The sequence below is a fragment of the Falco punctatus genome (assembly GCF_963210335.1).
Source record: "Falco punctatus genome assembly, chromosome: 4".
Lineage (NCBI taxonomy): Eukaryota > Metazoa > Chordata > Aves > Falconiformes > Falconidae > Falco > Falco punctatus.
In genome coordinates, this window is record NC_137583.1 from 73,830,582 (window position 1) to 73,853,767 (window position 23,186).

The 23,186-nt window shown below is 40.5% G+C and overlaps 1 protein-coding gene across 1 annotated transcript in view; it reads left to right on the forward strand.

The window, feature by feature from the left end:
- The window catches only part of ITGA8 (integrin subunit alpha 8), a 118,448-nt gene extending 100,460 nt beyond the window's left edge, over positions 1–17,988 (forward strand). The window contains exons 28-30 of the mRNA XM_080386361.1: positions 4,019–4,120; positions 12,475–12,597; positions 13,867–17,988. Coding sequence (XP_080242487.1) covers positions 4,019–4,120; positions 12,475–12,597; positions 13,867–13,953 — 312 coding nt within the window. The 3' untranslated portion in view covers positions 13,954–17,988. The remainder of the gene's footprint in view (positions 1–4,018; positions 4,121–12,474; positions 12,598–13,866) is intronic.
- Positions 17,989–23,186: the final 5,198 nt, after the last annotated feature.

A 23,186-nucleotide genomic window follows, 5' to 3' on the forward strand; every position in this document is an offset into this window, starting at 1 on the left:
GTAATCCAGGACCTCTGGACCAGGGGGAAAACCTGCAGCAATCAACATTTACCTTCAGTGGAGAAATATCAGGTTAGGGAAACATTTAAACAAGTTGGACATAGAAAAGTCCAACAGATCTGACAGGATACAGCTAGCTACAAGTTCTGTGGGAGCTGGCCAATGTCAGTGCAAGACTCCTCTCAATCATCTTTGAAAGGTCATGGTGATGGGGGAAATTTCTGAGGACTTGAAAAAACCAAATATTACACCCATCTTCAAGAAGGAGGATACAGACAACTAAAGGCCAGTCAGCCTCATTTCAGTCCCTCAAAATGTGATAGAGGGAAAAAACCCACAAGTCATTTGAAAATATATGAAGGACGAGAAGGTGATTGGGAGTTGCCAGTGTGAATTTGCAAACAGGAAATTATGCTTGACCATCCTGATAGCCTTCTGCAATGAGATAAATTAGGTTCATCTTTGTGGACAAGGGGAAAGTAGTCACTGCGGGTTTTTATCTTAACTTTAGTGGGGTTTTGGACACTGTCAAAGTTAATGAAGGTAAGTAGGCAGAGAGGTGGATTTGAAACTGATTGAAATACCAGGCTGGAAGTGTGTGATTGTAGAGGAATGAAGCTGGGTTAATTAATATTGATAACATACAGCTGTGGGCTGGCTTCAGGGGCGGTGGGTTGGCTGATGTAGATAAGGTGCAGCTGTGGCTGGTTCTGTTAAGGGGTTGGGCAGCCAGGGAAGAGGGAGCAGCTGAGGAAGAGTGTGTGTGTGCCTGCCTGCCTGCCTGCCTGGGATGAGGAGAGACAAGGAGAAGGCAGCAGAGGGATGGGCACGAAGAGTATGTTGGTATGAGACGGTAGAAGACCTTGTTGCAGCGGGATAGTTTGGAGAGTGCCACAACGTGATCAGCAGCATGAAGTCCAGCTGGAGGTCTGTACTAGTGGTGTACCCCAGAGGTCAATATGGGAGAGAGGCCTATACTGTTTAATATCATTAATGACTTGGATAGTGGGACAGAGAACACTTTCAGCAAGTTTGCAGATGGTAGTGGAAGAAGTGGTTGATACACCAGATGGCTGTACTGCCCTTCAGAAGGACCTGGACAGGCTGAAGAAGTGGGTTGGCAGGAATTTCAGGAAGTGTGACAAAGGGAAATGCAAAGTCCTATGCCACAGGAGAAATAACCCTACGTGCCAGTACAGGCTGGTGGCCAACCAGCTGGAAGGCAGAGTTCTAGTAAAGGATCTCAGGGTCCCGGTGGACACCAAGTTGAACATGAGCCCACTGTGTGTGCCCTTGCAGCAAAGAAAGTCAACAGCCTCTTGGTCTGCATTAGGAAGAGGCATTGCCAGCAGGTCAAGGGAGGTGACTTCCTCTCTGCTTTGCACTGGTGAGGTAGATCTGGAGTGCTGTGTCCAGCCCTGGGCTCCCTGGGAGAAGTAAGGCACATACATGCTGGAGCAAGTCCAGCCAAGGGCCACAACCATTAATAAGGGCTTGGAGCATCTGATGTACAAGGAGAGGCTGAGATATGGGACTGTTCAGTCTGGAGAAGAGAAGGCTCAGGTGGGATGTTACCAGTGTGTATAAACAGCTGATAGGAGGGAGTAAAGAAGACAGAGCAGGCTCTTCTCTGTGATACCCGGTAACAGGACAAGAGGGAAGAAGCACAAATTGAAATACAGGAAATTCCATTTAAAACATATGAAAACACTTTTTACTGTAAGGATAGTCAAACATTGCGATAGGTTGCTCCTAGAGATTTTGGAGTCTCCAGTCTTGGAGATATTCAAAATCCAGCTGAATATGAATATAGCCCTGAGCATACTGCTGTAGTTGGCCCTGCTCTGAGCATGTGCTTGGAGCAGACACTCTTCAGAGGTGCCCTCCAACCTCAGCAGTTCTGTGAAAACTTTGAGTTGGGCCATCGTCATTCAGCTGCATTCAAATTGGCTCCCAGGTTTCGGTTATGCTTATTTCAGGTCATTTTCACAAACCTTTCTCTATCAGTGAAGGAAACGAGCAGTAGCCCAAATTATCAGTCTTAGCTCAGTCCTTGCTCCAAAAAACAGCTGAAAAGGGAGAAACAATTCTTAGAGAGCGTTTATGCCTTTGATGCAACAGGAAATTCCAGAGAAAGACACCACCTAGCAGGGAGGAAAAGAAATTGAGTAATCACATAGGAACCAAGTCTTGCCAATGGAGCAGACCTCCTAAATGTGTGAGAAGTAGAAGGAAGGAGAAAGTTTTGCAGAAGGGGATGTAGGAAGTGACAGCAACGTTCCAAGTACACTGGACTGTAAGAAGCTGTTACAAAGCTCTGTCGTTCTGTAAGTCAGTAGTGAAATACTGTGTTGAATTCTGGTCATCATATTTCAGAAAGGATTGAGACAGGTAGCAAAAATTAAGGGCTTCAAAAATATTCTCATCCAAAAGATTAAAATTGTTTACCTCAAGGAGTCTAATGTAAAGGGATATAATGATAGTCATAATTCCTAGCCCTCTGGATTCCAGTGGGCATATTAGCACTTAACTATCTAATGCTTTTCAGAGCATATAAAAGCACTTTTACAGGAGATCCGTATCACTACTCCACTACACCACCTTCACATGGGATGGTCTATACAAGGTAAGTTGCATGTAGCCTTAACAAAAAATCAGTTGCAGAGGTGGAATGAGAAACAGGTTTGTTGACTTCCAGAAAAACATGATAACCACTCAGCCATCCTTCCTTGGGATAAAACCAAGGAAAAAGAGGACATAGTTCAAGTGCAGGATCTTCTGTCTGTAGCAAAATAACATTCAGTGAAATGGAAACATGTCAGATTCAGTGAACTGAAAGTTTTACGTGATACCTGATGTATTTAGCCTTCAAAACTAACTCCAGTTAGATTGCCAAGGCTCAACAGGATTCAAATATGTGCGTGGAAAATATTTGCATCCATTTGCAGTAAATGTTGCAGCCATTAAGATTCTTTTAAGAGACATGCAATTTCATATGTCAGTGCTTATGCCAGTTCATAACAGAATTAGGTAGGTATTTTTCCAGTGGATATACCAGCACTTAACTGTCATTTCAAGGCAGTTTGCATACAGTGGGATATTATTGTCAAGGTCAGAACAGCACAATGAGAGACACAATTGGTCACATGGAGTGTGTCAGTGCCTGCCTGGCTTCCAAATGAGGTGAAAGCACTAATTAAAAGTCACCGCGTGAGCTATATGGTGTTAGAGTTTTTAGTCATTCTGAACCAGGGAAGGTAATTCCTCATCTGATCTAATCTAATAATATTTTATAAATACAAGCAAGTATAAATGAAACGCAGAGAACTGACAGAAAGATACATGTTCTGTCTGCACATCTTTGGGTTTGTTGAAGTGCTTAATGAGAACTAGGTAAATATTTTACTAGGCAGCCAGTTAAACAATGATTGCCATACATTCCTGTTGCATTTGCACGAAGTAGTAAAAAAGCAAGGTGAGTTGTTCTGGATTTTCTGAGCTCTGCTGCAATAGGAAATCAGTCACACTCTTAAATGGAGTGCAAAGATGTTTGTCCTGTTGTTGCTCTTTGATGGGAAGGCACAGCCAGTCCTTTGATGCCATTGGGGAGCTCTACCAACCTGGTCTCAACATGGGCTTGGAAATCTCAAGAGGCTCACGTTGTTGGGCTTGGTGAGCAGAGGCAAGGTTTTAAAACATAGACACCTCATAAACCTCCTCCCTGCTTCAAACTCGCCAGTCTCCTGTTTCAGCAAGAAATATGAGAAACAACTGCATCTTTCTGCATATCTAACTCTTCTTCCCCATTTAAACATGTGGTACTTGTATTTCAACTTTATGCTATATTATATATTTGTCTTGTGGACATGTACAGGTCCTAAGATTGCTGTACCCTTTACCAAAAGAAACCACGTTTGCCTTAGGAAAGCAGTGCTCTGTATTCTTTCCCTGTTTGTTTCTCATAACGGTTTTAAGTGTAATAATTTTTTTAATAATATCTTCTTTTATATAATTTCAGAGAAAGAATGATCTCTATACTCTTTCTTCCAATGTGTCCTTCGAAGTCAAAAGCATGCCATATAAAGTGCAACCAGCAAAGCTCCCCAAGGGAAGCACAGCAGTAAGTAACTAAAAATTATATCTTCGTGTGAAGCACATGTATGTGGTCATTTTGATCCCAGCTGTGAAAATTTTTATAGATGAAAATATTAAGATCAGTCTTTCCTGTGTTTCTAGTGTAAATTCCTGAAATAATACCTAAAGGAAATACCTTTATTGCTTTCTGTGGAAGTTGATGATATATGATACTAACTCCTTTTTTTTTAAATAACGTCTTGCTGCATTAATGTGCAGACTGCTTTATTGCAATCAGGACAGATTTGTCACCCGAAGAAAACAACAAAACTGTGAAATCAAGTGTCTAATTGTGTTGTTTGTAGTAAAGAGAAATCTGGAGGAAATTTTTGTACAAAATCCAAAATCTTGGTTTTGTCAGGTTTAGAGATCTCCCAGTCAGCAGTCTCGCCCAAGCGTACGGATTTTCTATGGCAACTTCTCTCTTATCTGTATTAAGATTCTTTGATACCCTGATTTTCAGAAGGTTTTGCGTGCATCTCTAGGGTGTCCGCCTCACAGCACATCAGGTACAAGATATGAAATGTCCTGGTAATCCCTACAGATGTCATAGATAGATAGATAGATACTGAAGTACTTGCCTTATTTGCAAAGCAAGGTTTGTATAACCCTAGATTATTATAAGAAAAATCAATCTTTGAGGTGTAAGCTTGATTCAATTTTTTGCTGGTGCCAAAGCATTGAATTTGGGGAGCACTTTAAATGAATTGGCTTCTTTCCGTGTCTAATACCATGGTTTAAATTCACTCTATTCTGTCATTACTCATAGAACTAAGTAAAATATGAGTGCAAAATTTGATTCTAGTATAAGAGCACTCTGAAATTTGAAGGCTTATTGTTATCATCTTTATAAAGATTTATCATTTACAGTCCTTCTTTTAAAAGGTAAGCTCAGTACAAACTTTTCCAAGTTAAATCGTGATGCAAATACATCATACCAATCTGTTGACATGTAGTAGAATATTTTCTTATATGGAAAACCAAAGTAACAATACACTTTACAGCTTACTTTGAATATATTTTAGAGGATACAGGCTATAAAGTTTTGTTTTGAACAAGCACAGATTGAATGGTTGATTGATACTTGCTCTGGGAAGACATGAGGTGAAAATTTGGTCCTATATGCCCAGTGACTCCAGCCTCTAAAATCAGGAGAACCATGATTTCACCAGAGAGATTTGATGCTTGATGCAGTAAACATCCAGAAAGGTTCAAAGGCTCCAAGCTGACAGAGATACTCAGACTCTTTTTATTTTCTTGCAGCATGTGTTCCATACCAGAAACACATGTTGTGCAGAACTCTGTTGGTAGTAGTGCCTTCATCTGGACTGAAGTGCTTTACCCCAGGTGATAGTCTGCTGTTCTCAACAAGTGTCAGATGATCTACCAAATGATCAGATAAGCATTTTATTCTCTTACTCCAGCCAGTATAATGCTTGTTATTTGCTGCAGATGATTTACAGCAAAATGCCTGTAATGGCAACTGTAAAATGTTGAAAAATGATAGCGCTTTTATGTAGTTTCATATCTGGACATGGCAGTGGATGCTTGCCAGCTCTACAGCTTTATGTGTTATATGCACAAGCTCTTTTGATGCTCCACTTGCAAGAAGAAATATTTCCTTGAAGTTAGGCAATGCTTAATATTTTTGCTCCTCCTGAAAAAGACCATTTGTGTTTTAAAAGTTTCTAAGATTTATTTGGAAGTTTATGGTATTTTTTCAGACAATGCAATGGTGGAAGTGAATAAAGATTTTAATAGTTTAAAATTATTAAATTATTAAAATTGTAAAAATCTAATAATGTTAAGTCTTTACAGTTTATATAGTAAAGACAATATATTCTAAAAGGACAGATCATATGTCCTTCATTTAACTCATACAGTGCTGGATTCCAGTTATGCAGGCTGATAAGTGTATTTAAATTTAATGGCATGAATAATCCCATATGCATCAGTAACCTACACAGTCATGTAGTCATATTTGCAGCACTGAGGTCTTTATGTCCATCATCATGGAATATAGGTCTATGTCTTGAACAGAGGGTCATGATACATAGGTGTGTGAAATGTTGTATAAATGTAATAAAACCTGAATCTTTTGGGGTAAAACATTAGAGTGAAAATAGCATCAAACAGAAAATTAGCTTGGATCTTAGTGGAGCTTAAACCAGAATCCACTGACATCAATAAAAGTATTTCTGATAGGCTTGGAATTACAGGTATATATTGTACAACTGGTTGGATTTCCTTGCTAACAGCTTTATCATTCAAGATAAAACTCTCATTTTTTCCTACAAGTATCATTATGGTAAATAATACGATCCTACTTAATGAATTTCATGTACAAGGTGAAAGTACTTTTTACTATAAAAAGTACAGTTAGAATAAGCAGGCTTATTAAATCATTTTAGTGTAGAATTCTTGGACCAGTTTTGGAATTTAATAAAACATAATTACTTTTCTTAAATGTTTGATGGGATCTTCAGGGGGGATGCCTTTATCTAAACTGTTTGACTAGTGTCCTATAGTGAGTAAAATTGGTTTCAGACTAAGGCTTATAACTTTTTTTTTTTATTGTAGCTAATACATGGTGATAGTACTTGCATTTTAAATGTGCATATATTCTTCCTTATGAAATATATTTGCACAAACACCTGTAAAATGTAAACATAAATGTTAATGTTAATTATGACTCCAAGCTCAAAGGAGCTTTTACATTTTATTTTGAGCATTTTTTTCAGAGCGTAAGAGAACATCATGCTGCAGAGGTTGGATGGGAACATGTAAGAGTACTAAAGAGCTCTTGTTTCTTAGTCTCTGTAAGCAAAATGACTAAAGATTAGAGGAAGATTATGATGGGCAGAAAAACTGTTAGCATTAGAATAATAATGAGTTTAGCTACTGTTTCCTAAAGTAGCGGATTAAATTATGGAGAGGTTGTTTTTATTTTTAAAGTATGTCCTTTAAAGAACAAGAGGGGAAAAAACAGCTTTGTGAGAATCCCACTAGCAGGCACTGACTTCTGACCACAGATGCTGAATGTTTGCACTAGGAAAACGTAATTCCCATCCATCCACAAGGGACTGCCGATGAACTGTCATCAGCTTACCCCATATGCTCCTCTCTGCATTGTGCTGCCTTCCAGTGGAATCAAAGACAATTTTGAAGCCACACTGAGTAGCACCAAAATCAGGAGCAAAATCCAAACTGTGCAAAAATAATGGCAAAACCCCCAATATTTCTTTTATCTACTTTCAATGTGCTTAACTGTGGTGTATTTTAAAAAAGGAAAATAAAAGCTACCCTGTGGAATCACAACAGCACTTCTGAAGTTAAGACTATCAGACAGCATCTGTGCTAAGACCAACTTGGATTTTATTTCCAATAGCAGACAAAGGCTCTGTCCGCAACACTCTGGTTGGCTTCACTCTCATCTCAGTGCTTGAGCTAGATGGCATTCCTTGTCACTTCTTTGCATACAAAAGGTATGAGATGTTCAGCAGTGTGAAAGGCCAAAAGTCAGATGGCTCCTCTCAGGTCTGTGGGGTGTGCTTTTCACCAGCCTGACAGAGAAGCAGCCATTTTTTTCAGTGTCCAGTATAAGAAAGTCTTGTCCTGAATAGAGAGGAAAGCCAACATGCATCTAAAATGCAGTGCCAACATGCAACAAGTAAAAATTCCATTTCTTCATACTGGCCACCTTAGATAAAAACCAATAAATTCTCCCAAAAACATTCCCTGGCTCTGATCCAGCAGCACTAAACCTACCACATGGAGAAGAACAGAATTCCAAGCTGAATAATGCAAACTTGTCTTAAATCAAAATCATATGTAAAACTGTTGTGGACAGCATGGGGTGGAGGAGGGACAGTCTTCTGTGGAAATGGTGAAACGAGGCAGGCAGAACTGAAGGGATGCTTTGTTTCTTTCTTCCCCTCCAGCTTCTGCCTCAGCTCTGTGGGTGTTCAGGACTTGCAGTGTCAAACTGTTCACGAGGAATTGCATTAGTAGCCCTGCAAGTCATTGTATAGAGTATAAAAGGCAGCCCAGGGGCATTATATTCACTGGTAATGCACACAGGCAGGAGCGAGACTGATGCCTACACATAATCCCCTGCTCACAAAATAAATCTCAAGCAGTTAGCACAACACTTCCCTTGCTTTCAAAAACCTAAGACACAGAAGGATTCATGGGAAAAGTGTGTGGGTGCAACAAGATGGTTTTAAGATTTTAGCGAGGAAATATTTCATTAGCCATTGGCCTCACTCCTACAAAAGAAATGTGGCAGCTTCGCAGCAGCGTTCTGCTTGATACAGGATAGACCTAATTCCTGCTGGTTTACTCATTGCTGATAATCTAAGGAGTATAAACATGATGCTCTGCACTTCTGTAAGATTAGTTTCTTGTTTAGATTTCGACATTTGCCAGGCTCCAGCTGAGCTACTGAAATTACATTGTTAGTTGCACTCTACTGTCTGTAAAGGCAGAACAACAGAAGGAGGAAAGGAGAGGCGGTTGTGAACTGATGCAGTACAAGCACTGCTACACCACTCGGTTACAGTGTGTCCTCAGGAAGACCCAGATGTCCTTATCAGGATCCATGCTGATAGGTGTTTTGTAGGCATCACAAGAAGAGCTAGGTTGCTTTATTGTTTTCACAGACTAAGAGGAGACAAAACACAACATGCAAACGCAGCAAACATCTAGGAAGAGGTGCATAACAGAAGGCATTAAATGGCTACATAGGTATGTGGAGTTACATACACTACTATCAGCTTTATCCAAAGCCTGATGAAATCCACCATCCCTAATGACATAGACTGTTTCCACTGATTTCAGCAGGATCTCAAACATGCCTTGAGGTCTGGATTGACCCCACCTAATTTCGAACAGTGAACTGGAGCACATTAAGAGTTCAGTTGCTGTGCTCCTGTGCTATCAGTAGGCAGCCCTATGAGCTGTTCAGATCCTAGACAACACCAGGCAGCAGCTTAGTTTATCCCTGTCTGAGAGCACCTGTGGTGCTGAGGTAGTTGCCTTAGATTGGACGAAAATGTACTTGGTGCCCAAGCTGCCAGGTGTGATTCAGTCAGATACTATCTTAAGAAATCCTGTAAACAAAAAATCCTTCCTACAGAAGTGCTTGCCCGCTCTGATAATTCCTGTATTCAAGACATACAGTTCCAGTAGACTGTCCCTCTACCAATCCATCCATATTTGGCCAGCAGTTTGCCAGAGTCTTTTTGTTCTGGCCTGATGGTGTTGTACAGTCTGGCCCATGGCAGCAATGCTGACTCCATTTCTATTGCATTTGTCTCAGTCACATTATGCCCCCTAGGAATTTGGCTCAAGCTAGCAATACCAGAAATGGCTAGATCAAATTTTTGCAAGCAAGTGGGTCTTCCCTTAGATTTGATCTTAATGTAAAATGGACTCACTCATTCTGTCAAAGCTGAGAGGACAGAAAGCACCGCTTGGGTTTGCTATTTACTATTGTTTACAAATATTTGTTAAGATGATTGCTGTAAGTGGTCGATCACTTATCATGCTTAGACAAGTGATAGTGTTAGAACAGAAACTGCAGTGAAGCTCAAACCTTACATAACTAAGGTATGTATGCTGTATGTTGATAATGACAGATCCTTTTCAAATAATAAATTAAAAAAATATCACTTTTTGCCTGTAGTGCCACAGTCTTCCAACAGTGGAGGTGCACAGTGTGGGTGGGTTGGGTTTTTTTAGTCAATCTCAGTTTTCGCTGTCTTGAGGGAGGCCCATTGAGTTTTCATCAGCACTTCCCAATATGTGCTATATGTGATCAAGTCTTCAAGGCTTGCCTCAGGGCAGCATTCATGAGGAATTTCAAGCAGTAGAAGGGAGATACTTTCTTCCTTGGACAGCTGAGCTCATTGCTTGCTGCAGGCTTCACGTAGCCGATCATGACTGCATCCCTTCTGATTTTCCTGGCCAGATAAGCCTTTTACTTGCATTCATCTGTTTCTAACTGGCTTTTCTCTGTGCAGACAGTTCGGATGACCTTTTTCTCATTTTTTCTGCCCTTGCATTTTAATGCTAGATACAGTACCGCTCTGAGACACAAGAAGAGCCATTCAAAAACATTTTGTCCTTACTGAGTGAGCACTGCTCTTGATGAATCTAATGATACAGAAAGCCTATAAAGTTCTGCAGGGATTAAAAAGCAACCCAAAGAGGAGTCTGGGGAGGGGAATGGCATCCCTGCAGTGGCATAGTTGATCACTTGATCACACCAGCAAGACATCTGCTGGAACCCAGGGGTGGGATTTCAAGGAGTTTTTTCCTAATTCTGTTTGCTTTGAAATATTTTTTTCTTGCTTTAATTGGATAACATTTATTCTTTTTATATGCTATATTTCTGAAGTCTTTTAGAGTAATAACTATTTACAGCTGCACCTGAGAAGTATATTAGCTGAATGTATGTGTAAGGTCAATGATGGTATGGCCGGCGCTGCAAGCACTTCGTCTTTAGGGTACAGGTCAATGTTAAAGTGCTAACCTCAGAAGGACTGAGCAGTGTCTCAGAATTTTCTACACAACCCTCAGTGTAAGCTTTGGTTGAAGGCAAGTGGCGTCCCACATAGAAAGTTTGTGCCTAATTTGAACTATGAACTCTGTCCCATAACAGTGAGGGATACTGTAAATATATATATATATATGCATCAGTAAACCTCACCAGACTACCATTTTTCTAAGTGCCGTGTCTGAGTAGGATCCAAAGTGTCTTCCAATTAAGTGTGACAGTAGCTGGGAGACAGATCTGCTGGTGCTTGCAGAATGAAAAGCCTAGGCAAGTATGCTGATCATCAGAAGGAGTCTGAGAAGAAAGGGCTAGATGTTGCAGAAAGGCTAAAATTTGCCATCTTAAAGGAGAGAAGTGAGAGGCACAGAAATGGAATTAATTTTGAACTGGAGTTGTGTCCAGTCTTCAAACTTAGGATGCTGTTCCATGAACGAACAAAAATGAACCTTGTGCTAAATTTCAGTGCATCAACCAGTGAGATAATAACAGAAAAAACAAGTAGAAAGGGAACTTGCAATGAGTGCAAATCAGGGACTGGGCAATATCCAAGAAACGTACTAAGAAGAGTCTATTTCCTAGCTGTACCACTGAAGAGGAAGATCATTTGAGAGTCTGTGTAGCCATTTTACATTGCAAACAAATTTCATCTTGTCATGAAGAAAATAACTTCCATCTGTTTACATACTTATCCTGTTTAAGGGAGACTTTGAGCAAATGAGAGAGGTCCAACAGAAACCTGATGAAATAACTTCCTAGGCTAACAATAAAGAGGAGAGTTTGAAAGAACAACTGAAGGGACATAATTGTGGCTGAGGAGCTAAGGAAAGCTCAGACTCATTCCTTCCCACTTGGAAGCAGCAGGGAGAGAGCAAATATTCAATGACATTGATGAGAAGCCTTCCAAGATGAGTCTGAAAGCATTGAATAAAATTGATACAAGGTATGGAAGGGAGAGGGAGGAGGAGGTTACTTATGTGGATGGTCCCAGAAGGAAAAATACAGAAGGGTTATTATTATTATTCTTGATCAAGATGAAGATCTACAGAGAGAAGTTTGTCAAGTCAATTAAAACCTTCGATAACTCATATTTTACGCACCTACTGCTTTCTAGAGCCCCAGACAGTGAGAGAGTGCGTTTCATGCTTATTTCCCATTTAGGTAATGGTCTGTATGCTTGGCTTCTTTTAATGAGCGTACCATCATACTGTGCATTAGGCTTTATCACAAGGACAGTGCACTCTGCTTGAGTTTCATTTTTGGACTGCTTAGCTGAAACGCAAGTCATAGGAAAAAATGTATGCTGGTGTGTCAGCAGAAATTAAAGTAGGAATAATGTGACTGGTATCTATTGTGGTTTGAATTAAGGGTTTGGGCTGAAGTCAACCATTGTTTCAGAGTAATTCAACATAAGTCAGTTATACTGGCCTAAGCTGTACCAGCATGCGTGTGAGTAGAACTTTGCTCCTTGAATCTTCTTAAAGCATCTGCATAGAAAAGTATTTTTTTACTATTCTGCAAAATTTTTACTACTCTACAAAAATGATTTGTGTATCTGATATGACAAGATTTTTTATATGTGTGAATTGCATTTCTAGTAATTATCATGAAGAAGTGGAAAGGAATTTGCAGTAAATGAAGCTAACATGGGAGAATTCAAAGCAACATGTATTTCTAATCTGCAAAATGCTATTGAAGTCAATGCTTATAATCTCTGTATTCAACTGTCAGTTTTGCTTTACTTGCCTAATTTTTGCTCATTTAATGCATTCTTTTAATTTCAGATCAGAACATCTGTCATTTGGTCCACTCCAAATGTCTCCTTTGTGATCCCTTTATGGGTTATAATACTAGCAATACTTCTCGGACTACTGGTACTAGCTATGTTGACCCTAGCTTTATGGAAGGTACGTTGCATTATTACTGTTACTGTTGCCTTAAAAAAAAGAACACAGAAAGTTACTGGAAGATGCTAACAGATAAGAAAAAGAAAGGCTGAATTTTTGTGATCTTTAACAGTTTGGAGCAAAAGCAACAATGCACATGTGTCTTTTTTGTTTTGGCATTTCTGACAGTGTCACTGACCTTTATGCAGGGAACTTGTTTTCAAAGTCCTCCTTTATTATTAAAGTCTGGTTATAAATGGGCCTACAGAGTTCGAGTCTGTTTCCCAAGACCTATGATCCTCTTTTTCAGGATGTTTAGGTTCAAAAAGAAGTGACTCTAACTTTGTTTTCTCTGAATACTTCAGGAATTTCCAGTTTTTGTTAGCATGTAACAACACTCCTAGCTTTGAGAATTAATTTTTAGAAGATTTCCTTTTATATTAGTATGTTGTATCTTCTGGTTTTAAAGTTTTCTAGTTCTGTGTTGGTTGTTTGACCAAACTCCCTTGACAAGTTTGAAGACAAGTTACTAGAACCTGCTGTATTAGAGGGAGCCTATATAGCTTTTGGCCATCCTTTCCATTCCAACTTTAAAAAAACTGAAATAATTTCTTAAGTTGGGATATGGCTTACCTGCCTTTAGCTGCCTGAAAGTTATGTGTTAGGTGTCCAGCCTATGCTAAATTTCCAGATTGTTCTAGTCAGTTAACAACAGCAAAAAAAAACTATCTGAAACATGGCAAGATGAGAGGAATTACCTTTTGGTGGTACTCTCCTTTGACCTATCATGAAGCCTACATGACTTTCAACCTTTTGATCAAAAGGGTAACTTTTAGGCAGTAAAAGTTAGGTGAGAGGAATCTCAGCTTCAGTGATGTTTAGTCTAGATCACAACACTGTCCTGTGCAATTTCCCAACACATATTCCACCTCTGTTATTATTACTGTTTGTCAATCTAAATATCTTTTCTGGCTGTCTTGCTGAACTGAAATGAGCAGATTTCTCATTAGAGTCAATAAGTATCAGCATTCAGACCAACTCTACATCTCCTGCAAAGGTATCTGTCATATAATTTGAATTTTTAAAGCTATACTTTGGAACTTGGTGCCTTGCACCTAGAACTTTCGTTTTTCATTGGGAATGACTTGAATAGAAATAAAAAAAGTCTATCAGCCTGCTGCAGATTGTATCCAACCTTTCAGGTTGACTGACTGAAGAATCAAACTGCAGCTGAGCTTGCTGCGGTTCTCTTACCATGACGCCTTTGTTTCTGTTGATTGTTTCCTGCAGTGTGGCTTCTTTGACAGAGCTAGACCTCCTCAAGATGACATGGCTGACAGGGAACAACTGACAAATAACAAGACTACTGATGCATAGAGGAAGAGAGTGACAGTTCAAGTCAGAATCCTGCCTGAGACTAAAAACATGATGAGGTTTAAATGAAGGATTCCTTCCACCAGTCTTCCTTTGTACTTGCAAGTGACATAGTGTTGTAATCTGATCTATGCAATGTTCTGAGAACATGCCACATGACAGCCATCCTTGCCAAGGAAAGCAGCTTTATTACAGCCTTGCAAACATACTCACCACTGAACAGAATGTTTATCCCATATTCCAATCAGTCTACATTTCAGCAGACACTTTTGAACACGTGTGGTATACTGAGATGCTTCCAGAACAAGCTCAAATCTCCCAAGGAGAGAACACCTGCATTGCTGTATTGTCTAGAAGATGGACCAGGACAAAACTTCTGAACACTACTGTATCATGTGGAATACCTTTGACACCTCCCTAAGAATAAGAACTTTTATGAAATTATGGCTCAGGGAGACAAGCAATATATTAGTACCGTGAAAGTACTTCTGAAAAACAAAGGTAGTCTATAAAGAACTTTATAGATGGGGCACAATTATTTATTTTTCCACCTTTTCAGGATAAGTATCTGATATAATCATCAACTTAGATTTTGAGAGAATGAAGTAAAAAAGTAGAAATCATGTACTTACCTTGCATGTAAATAGAAAAGTAAACCCATTGTACACACAGAACACATCTTTCTTGGATACAAGGTGTTTTGCAAAGCAAGAGACTTATTCAACATTTTACAAGATGAGACATAGGACAAACGAGTACATGCTGTATCTCTTTCAACCCAGAGCAGGCAGTATCACACCCAGATAACTAAATCCATGCACAGTATAGAGCAGGGGATGAGTTACCCTCTCCTTGCATTGCTGGTGGCTGACACCTGTACAGTCATTTGTGAAACACTGATTTAAATTATCACAGTCACACTGGTGATCTTGAGAAGGCTTGGGGGTTTTGGGCTAGGGTACATTTTCATTGCCGTTGCCCTGTTTCTTTGTTGAAATGGCTTCTTAAAATGGAACGACTTCTGCCATTGTGTCTTCTGTTAAATTTGTGTCAGACCCTAACACTGTTCACCTAAAGAAATCTTTGCTTTTTCTATTATTATTATTATTATTATTTTACAGTCTACAAGTTGGCAGCTTATTTAAAGTGTTGAGTTCAGCAAAGTTTAGGGCTGAAGATAATTATTTCTTAGGCAAAGTCTTGCAGGGAAGGTGGGCAGGATTTATGTAGAACAGGATGCCAGCCAGCCAAGCATGAACAAAAAGAAGGAATGAGATTGAGGTAAAGAGTAAAAATATACATTTAATTTTTATTTTTTTCTGTGTTCAGGATTCTGAAGAAGAGACTTCATTCTTCTTCCTCTATCAGCAAACGGTCTTTATCTCAGCAAGGGCTTTAAGCTCTGATCTGTCCAAATTTGTGCTTGAATCTTCCAGTGCTGCCTGTGAGTGTGAAATTAGCTATACTGTATAAACTTCAGGAGGGATTGTTCATTTTCTGAAACGCACACCACACTTTACTTCTTCTGAGCTCCTTTTCTTTCCAGGCTGTCACAGCTTCTTGATTGGTAAATGACCTCATCCATTCTGCCACTTCTTGGCTTCTTTTAGGTAACTGTCCTTCTGCTTCCTAAGACTTTGGGACAGGACTAGCCATGAGATACTGTCACTTCTGTCAGTCTGATGGGAGATTTTACGGTTTTACCATTTCTTGCATGCAGACTGTCCTGTGAAATCCAGGCACAAGCTAAGAAACCTGAGCAGGTGTGTTCCATCTCCCTATGTAAGACAAATTTGCAAGAAGACCTTTATGGAGTCTTTAGCTTATCGGATGCAGTGTGCCCATGAGACTTAACGAGAGGAGGAGACACGTGCCTCAGAAGACGGAGGTGTAGCACCTCCATTTTCTGAGGATTGGGAGGTCTGACTACTTCCTGGTCCTGCAGAAAATCATTAACAGACCCCTTCCCCCAAACAGGTTTGAGCTGACCCATTGTAGATTAGAGCAATCAGCTGATAAATATGACAGCAAAGCAAGCCTGTCCCATATTTGCACACCTCTGTATCCCATACATTCCAGGCAAAATCATCTTCCCATAAAAAAGACAGTGAGCTTCTAGCTTTTGTAAATATTGAATTGTTATGTGTAGCAGCTTCCAAAATAAGATCAGCTAGCTCATTGCAGTCACGTCATCTGCACAACTCTGCTCTGATGAAATCACACCGTAAGGAGATACTGAACATAGGACTTTTGTATGTGCAATACTTTATATTACTTATATACCTGAAGCATGTTTACACTGGCATTTGTGGTTGTTTTGTAAACTTTTTAATATACTGATTAATGATTACAATAAAGAAAAAAAGAGTAGGGAAAAAATGAAAACAAACACAGCTCTGCTCAGTATTTGTTCCAATGTGTTTTCAATTCTGCATTGCTCTGAGGATGGGACTAGGTGACCTAGTAAGCTGTTTGCAGTTGTAACATCTATGGTTCACTTTTGAGCAATTACTCTCCATTTTAATGATGGGCAAAACATGCTTGAATACTAAATATAAACCAAAAAGAACATCACTGACTGCTGGGCCTGGCTGGAATCCATTGGCTGCAGCTGTGTAATGTCACTGGAAACCAAATTAGAGGCACATGATCTGACAAACAGTTACTTTGAGCAATACTTTGTTTTATATTTCTACATCCTTGTAGATTAAACTTCCCCCATGGAAATGTCTGGAGCCATGTGCTGTCAAGGACTGTAGTCTTGGGTCCCAGCGTTTGTGGATAGCTTTGGCTGCAAATTGCAAACAGCTTTGTGAAGAAGATTTCTGGGTGTCATTGCTTGCCAAGAGTGTTTATCCCCTGGGGAGATTGCATCCTGGTTGTGGACACTAGCAGGCAGTTGACATAATCTTTCCCTCCAGTATATTAGTAATGTGCTGCATGATAACCTCTGCCACATCCCTACATGACTGAACTTTTGTTTCAGTGATGTCAGCCTTGTAATGAGTTACTAAATGCAGCTTTCTGTAAAAGCAATACAGCTTTATACTTCCAAACGTATGCGGTGAGCTGCTAATGCTGAGAATATAGCAGTAGTCTGGAGAGCAGAAAAAACAGGTTACTTCATAAATTAAAGCATTTTAAAACTCTTTATTGGTATAACCACCACAGCAGTCTAGTAAACAGAGTCATCCATCTTTTATTTCACATCCTTCTTGCTGCATTTGAGAAAGGCTGTCCAGTTACTTCATCCATGCAGCAGACATTTTAAGAGGATCAAGTGTCAAGCGACATTTTATGGTTTACGAAAACTTCAGAATTTACATAATGGGGACCAGTACATTTGAATATGTTGTAACTTATGGATTTAATCTTTAAAGGTATTTAGCAAATATAATTCTTATTTAACCACCAGATTGTTAACAGGAATTTTTTCTTATCACCATTCTGTAACTCATTTACAAACTTTCTGTCTTCTCCAAGTTTTTTGCCCTGACAGCTTTTATAGGTTTCCCACATTAGACATCTCTTGAAAATGGCACTGATTTTCTTTACCTTTTAGCTGTGATTTTTTTATCTGTTAGCAAGAAGGAACTTCTGGTAGGCGTGGCATACATTAACTAAAAAGCCTTTTGGGAACTGACAAAACACCTAGAGAGACGCAGAGGAAAGAAAATCCCAACTGGCTATGACCTACAGGACTCCACTACATTATAGCAAACTCTTTTTTTTCTTGAAATACCGTCTGACACTCTGCCTTTAGGAATGGTTCATGAGTGTTTTATTTATGATTTTTGGCAAAGATCCATATTAAAATGTAGTGTAATGGTAGTGCCTCTTGACAATAAAAAGTCTTGATTTTAGCTTATGCAGGCACCATGATGTGACACAGCAGGAATGCTTTTAATGTTGAAGGACTGTTCTTGTTTCGCCTGTATGTTGTATTTGAGGGGTGCTTAACTATTCAAGATGCTACCCTACTGTACACAGTGACTTCCAGAAAAAAATAATGGAAGTAATTGTACAACTGACTTTTCAGATGGTTTGATTTGTTTTCATTGTGTTGCTCAACTGATGCACCACATTTCATTTGGTTGTGTATTGTTCTTTGTTTCAGTACTGGTTTGTAAAGCAGACTTCAGCAACTCTTTCCAAAACTGGACTGCATCAGGCAGTACGGCTTTTTCAGAAGCAGGCTCAGGATAACAGCAGCACAGCAGAATTCAGGATGCTATGCGAAATGGTCAGTACATTGCAGGGGCTAGCTTACTTTTCAGCAGTTTACCCAAATTTGTATTCAGAGTCATATTAACAAAATATCAACCTTAGATTCGCCATTTCTCCTGGCAAGGGGGGCCAGAGTGTGCCCTCTTTTGTCATCACTATAAAGACCAAATACTGAGCAATCCCCACAGCAAAGCTGAAGAGGGGAGGGCACATTTTATACCTGCGCAAGACAATCATATCAGGTGTATGGCAAAAGCACAAACAGCATCTGTCTTCTGATGCTCTCCTGGTCATGAAGGTTAACATTTTCCCAGCAAAAGCAATCTGCCCATTTATCACATTAGACCAGCAGCACCAGAAAATAATCTCTGAAGTTGCCATGAGTCTCATATCCTTTATAGAAATTTTACATTTTGAAGTATATATGATAGCTTTTGGCTCTTCAAATAGCCTTATTGATTTTTTTGTTGGTGGTGTTTTTTAATATTTTAACAGCATTTAGGAAAAGTTAGGTGAGCATAGTAAAAGCTGAAAAAGAAAATACATTTAAACTAACAGTGAAGTCTCACAGGAGACCCAGGTTTAGATTTGAACTTACCTTTTCCATTTTTAGGCACAGAAGAGGGATCAGGAGGTATCTCAGGTGTCTGCTGAGACTTCCAGGGGTGTTATGGCCTTATTATAACAAACACTCCCATGCCAAGTAATGTGAAAACCAGAATACTTTATTTTTAAAGATCAGCAGTCTTACCATCCCCTGCTATATTCCCTGTGTATGAGAACAGGCAGAGCATGGGTAAATGGCACCATTAAACTAGGCAGTGGGATGAGACATCCACAATTTGACTCAGTACAACAGAGAGAATCGTTCCTGTAGAGAAGGACAAAGACTGAATTTTCTCAGTACCTAAAATTAGGAAAGATTTGTTTTTCTAGAGGAGAACATGACACCATGGAAGCCCTGCTCTTCAAGCATAACAGTTACGAGCATAAACACAAGGTGGCTGGGCACAAGGGACTTAATATTAAGCAGTTAAGGAGGCTGCAGGATGCTATGTTAACTGTATATTAGAGGGAATGGCTAGGAGGCTCTAGAGGAGAAATCAAACCTTTAAACACAAGGATTTTACCACAGAGTAAATGAGGAACAATAGTTGTTTAGTAAGATGGATGGGTTGGAAATAAGGCTCAGCTACAGCAGATGAGAAGTTGTGACCCCAGAAGATAACGAGACTAATGATCTACTACAGTGATATTTTTTTTCACAGTGACCAACTGATTCATTGCTCATGCAAAGTTTGAGGAAGACCACTTCCCTTGTAATTAGATAACGAAAGGAAAAAATATCTCTGCAGCTGTGACAGGACTATTGAGTTATCTGTAAATCCCTCTATTCTTAAATGAAGGGCTGTATTCACTCCGCTGACTTTGAGAGAAGGAAGGAGGTGGCAAAGACATGAGATTTGAATTTGTTCCAGCATCTGCTAAAAGCTCTGGCTTTACTTCTGTTTCAAAGTGACTCTTCAGTACTTGCTGAGGCTGAATGACATTTTTCACTGTAGTATCCAAAGGTGATAGAAAGACATTTTTTTCAAACCAGGAAAATGTAAATCTTTTGTTGAAACTTTCTATGCCTGTCTTGCCCCAGAGACCTGAGGACTAAAGTGGGGTTTAAGTGAGATTTATTTATTTTTTTTTAATTTATCAAGTGTTGGTAGATACATTAAGAAGCTTCTCTATGCAGATAGACTGTGTCCGTATATACAGTTTTAAATAGTTGAACTGAAGTAATTCTTTGCTAACAGATGAAGGAGGCACAACTAAATCAGCAATGGAATTGAAAAGTTAATTGATGTAGCGAAGATGACAGTGATCCTATTTAAGTTTGTCTGTAATTAATATTTTGTTTGATATTTTGAAGTTTACTATTTTTTTTTAATTCTACATTTAATATGTTGCTAATGAAGCACTTAGACATTACTAACAGTGATATTTGTGCTTAATGTAACAAGATACTTGCTAACAGATTGGGCAGGAACACTGAGCAAGGGGGAAGGACCATGTCCTTCCCTTGGTCAGGCTGCTCCAACCACAGCTGCAGCTGACTGGGAATCCTCCATGCTCTGCAGTGAGCCATTACTCTCACAGAAGGGGAAAATCCTGACACTGTAACAGTTCTCAGCCCTTCAGACATAGTCCCTTTGCCTCAAAGATTTCTGGAGCATCTTGCTCTGCTTTGTTGGGTGCTGCTTGTTTAATATTATTTGCTCCATTGGCCCCTGCATACTCAACTGGTTTGAATCGCAGAGAATCAATGTCATCTCCTTTCCATCTGCTTCTTGTTTAAAAAGCTGAGGATATCTCCTGTCTCATGCAACTTTTCAGTAATTCCCATATGATTGATGACAATATATTCTACTTGATTTTGGGGGGAAGGGGTATTTAGTTTCTACCCCACTTTTCTAATGCCTATATATACACAAAAAGTCAGTCCTATGGTATCTATTATAGATTATTTCACTAAGCAACCAGCCAAGCCTTTGTTCTGTAATTTAGTAGAACAAAGTAAGCCTGAATTTGACCCTCCAGCCATTCTAAGAAAACAACATCTGTGTGAAGCCATTAGGTTTCCAACACATTGACTGACTGCAAGGTCTTTAAGCAAATCTTCTTGCAAAACATGTTGTGGACCCTTCAGTGTCATCGCTGCCGTTGGTATGCTGTACCAAGCATGTACTGATCTTACATAGATCACATTTAGCTGGTTTTATTCTCTCAGAAATGCTTTTTCTGGAAGGTTGGAATGAACTACAGGAAAAAATGTGAGCTGTCTTTTTCAAGCATGCTCAGAAAGAGCTGGTGTGCTTTTAACTACCACCCCCTCAATTAAGGGGCCTCCTGAGCATGTCTGCAGGAAGAGAGGAGGTGGCAGTGAGGATTGTGAGCACCACTGAGGAGGAGCAGTGCCTGCAGATGCGCAGACTGGCTCCAGTGCATGGCATTGCCCCAGACCTGGCATGGAGAGGGTCTTGGCTGCCAGAGGACTGAGGGGCTCTGTGCTTGGCCTGCCTGTTTCCCTCCCACTTTTCCTCTGTCTTGGTCCATGTGCCCTTCCTCCTTCTTCCTCCCTGTGCCCCAAGCTGTAAATCCCCCCCAGCCATGTCTCGACCCGACTCCTGACTTCACCGGTTTCCCAGCCCTGTGATGTGATGGGGCCCCAGCTGGGCACCACAGGCCTCTCTCAAAGGCTGGTCTCACCCCATGGCTACCCCTCACCTCCTCCCCAGGGGAGCTTGGGCAGAGCCCAGTCTTGTCAGAGAGGGTGCAGCAGCCGTGTGATTCTCACAGGGCTGCTGAGCAGCTATGAGAGGCAGCTTGCAAAGGCCTTGTCGTCACAGACACCCAAGCACACATCGGGGACAGCATCCCCCAAATTGCTCATATCCTGCTGTTGCACACACACATACACCTTCTTGATGATATACCATCTCTCTGGCCTTCTCTCATCACTCCATGTAACATCTCTTGCCCCATTTCTCTTTCTGGGCTCATCCCCCATGTCCTAAACCAACGTTCTGGCCTGTTCCTTGCAGACAGCCACTCCAAACAGCTTCTCCCGGTGACCTTCCCCCAGCTGAGCTCGGCCTGCTGCTCTGGGCCGCTAAGGCAGGCCCAGCCTCCAAAGCTGCCCACGCCGTATGTACCCTGGAGCCTTATCAACAGCCTCACCACCACCACCCCAGGCCCTACAGCTTCCTCTGGGGCAGCTGCGGTTGCCAGCGTACATCGGGGGACTTGGGAGGGAAGGGATGGCCTTGTGCTTGGGCCCTGGGCTGAACTTGGGCAAACACTGTCTGTTCCTTGGCTTGGCCACAAACTTCACATAATTTTGGGCAAAGCACTTTGTCCCTTGCATCCTCATCCACAGTGGGGCCACCAAAGAGCAGTGCCGGATACATTCTGCAGATAACAACCTCTTCAGGTGGAAACCAGGTCTCTCCTATTCCTCTGAGGCTGAAGCAAACTTGCAACGCCGTATCAGTGCCGAATAACATCTGCCTCTGGTGAGTACAAGCGCCTGTAGTGTAGAAGAATGTGACTGCTCCCTTTCTCTCCCCACAGGCTTGTGAAACCATATAAGGTTATTTTTCAGCTGCTTATGCCTGCTTTATTGGGGGCACCATAAAGTAGAACCAAACTGATGAGGAAACTGTGTGGGTACTGTGATTTAAGCTATTTATTCATCTCAGGCCTGCTGAAAAAGCCTGCTTATTCCATTATCATCAATCTAGTCATATATAAAGCTACTGAAATGTCATACAAATAACAGTTTTCCAAGCTGTTGTGCAGAACAATTCAGGTGGGAAGATCTATTAATATTAAATACTTTGGATCCATGGATACCAAAGGGATCCAGCTTGCTTTTCTTTTGAAGATAGAATTATCTAGGAATTACATTTAATTTCTAGAGCTTCTCAACAAATTACTTGTGAGCTTTTCCACAATGAGTTAGAAATGTAGAGCCTTGCCTTTGCTCTACTGCACACCAGAGTATTGCCTTTTTTGTCTCTGTAACTGAAGGGATGCACAGCCCAGAACAGGAGTACAAATACACAACCAACCATGAATCAGATCATCAAAGAGAATTTTGAAGAAGGAAAATGCGTGTCCCTGAGCAACATCCAGGCTGGGGTGTTGACTCAAATGAGTAGTGGGTGAAGGTGAAGTGACTGGGGCATTGAATCCCTGGGTGCCCTCTGAAAAATCAGACCTGCCTGGGAGCTGAGCAGTCAGAAATCTTGAAAGCAGTCTTGAAAATCTTGGCCCAGGCACGGCTTTTTGTTAAGCCTAGCAGGATCACTTCATATTGGCATGCAAAGCTGCTGTGAAACCCCCATGAGTAGAAGAGGGTGGCAGTGGAGCTCACGTGTTAATACTGTATTTCCTTGTTTTGGCCAGCTTGTGTCACAGATATAAAGGTGATGTCTAAAGCTTTGATGAAAACTGTC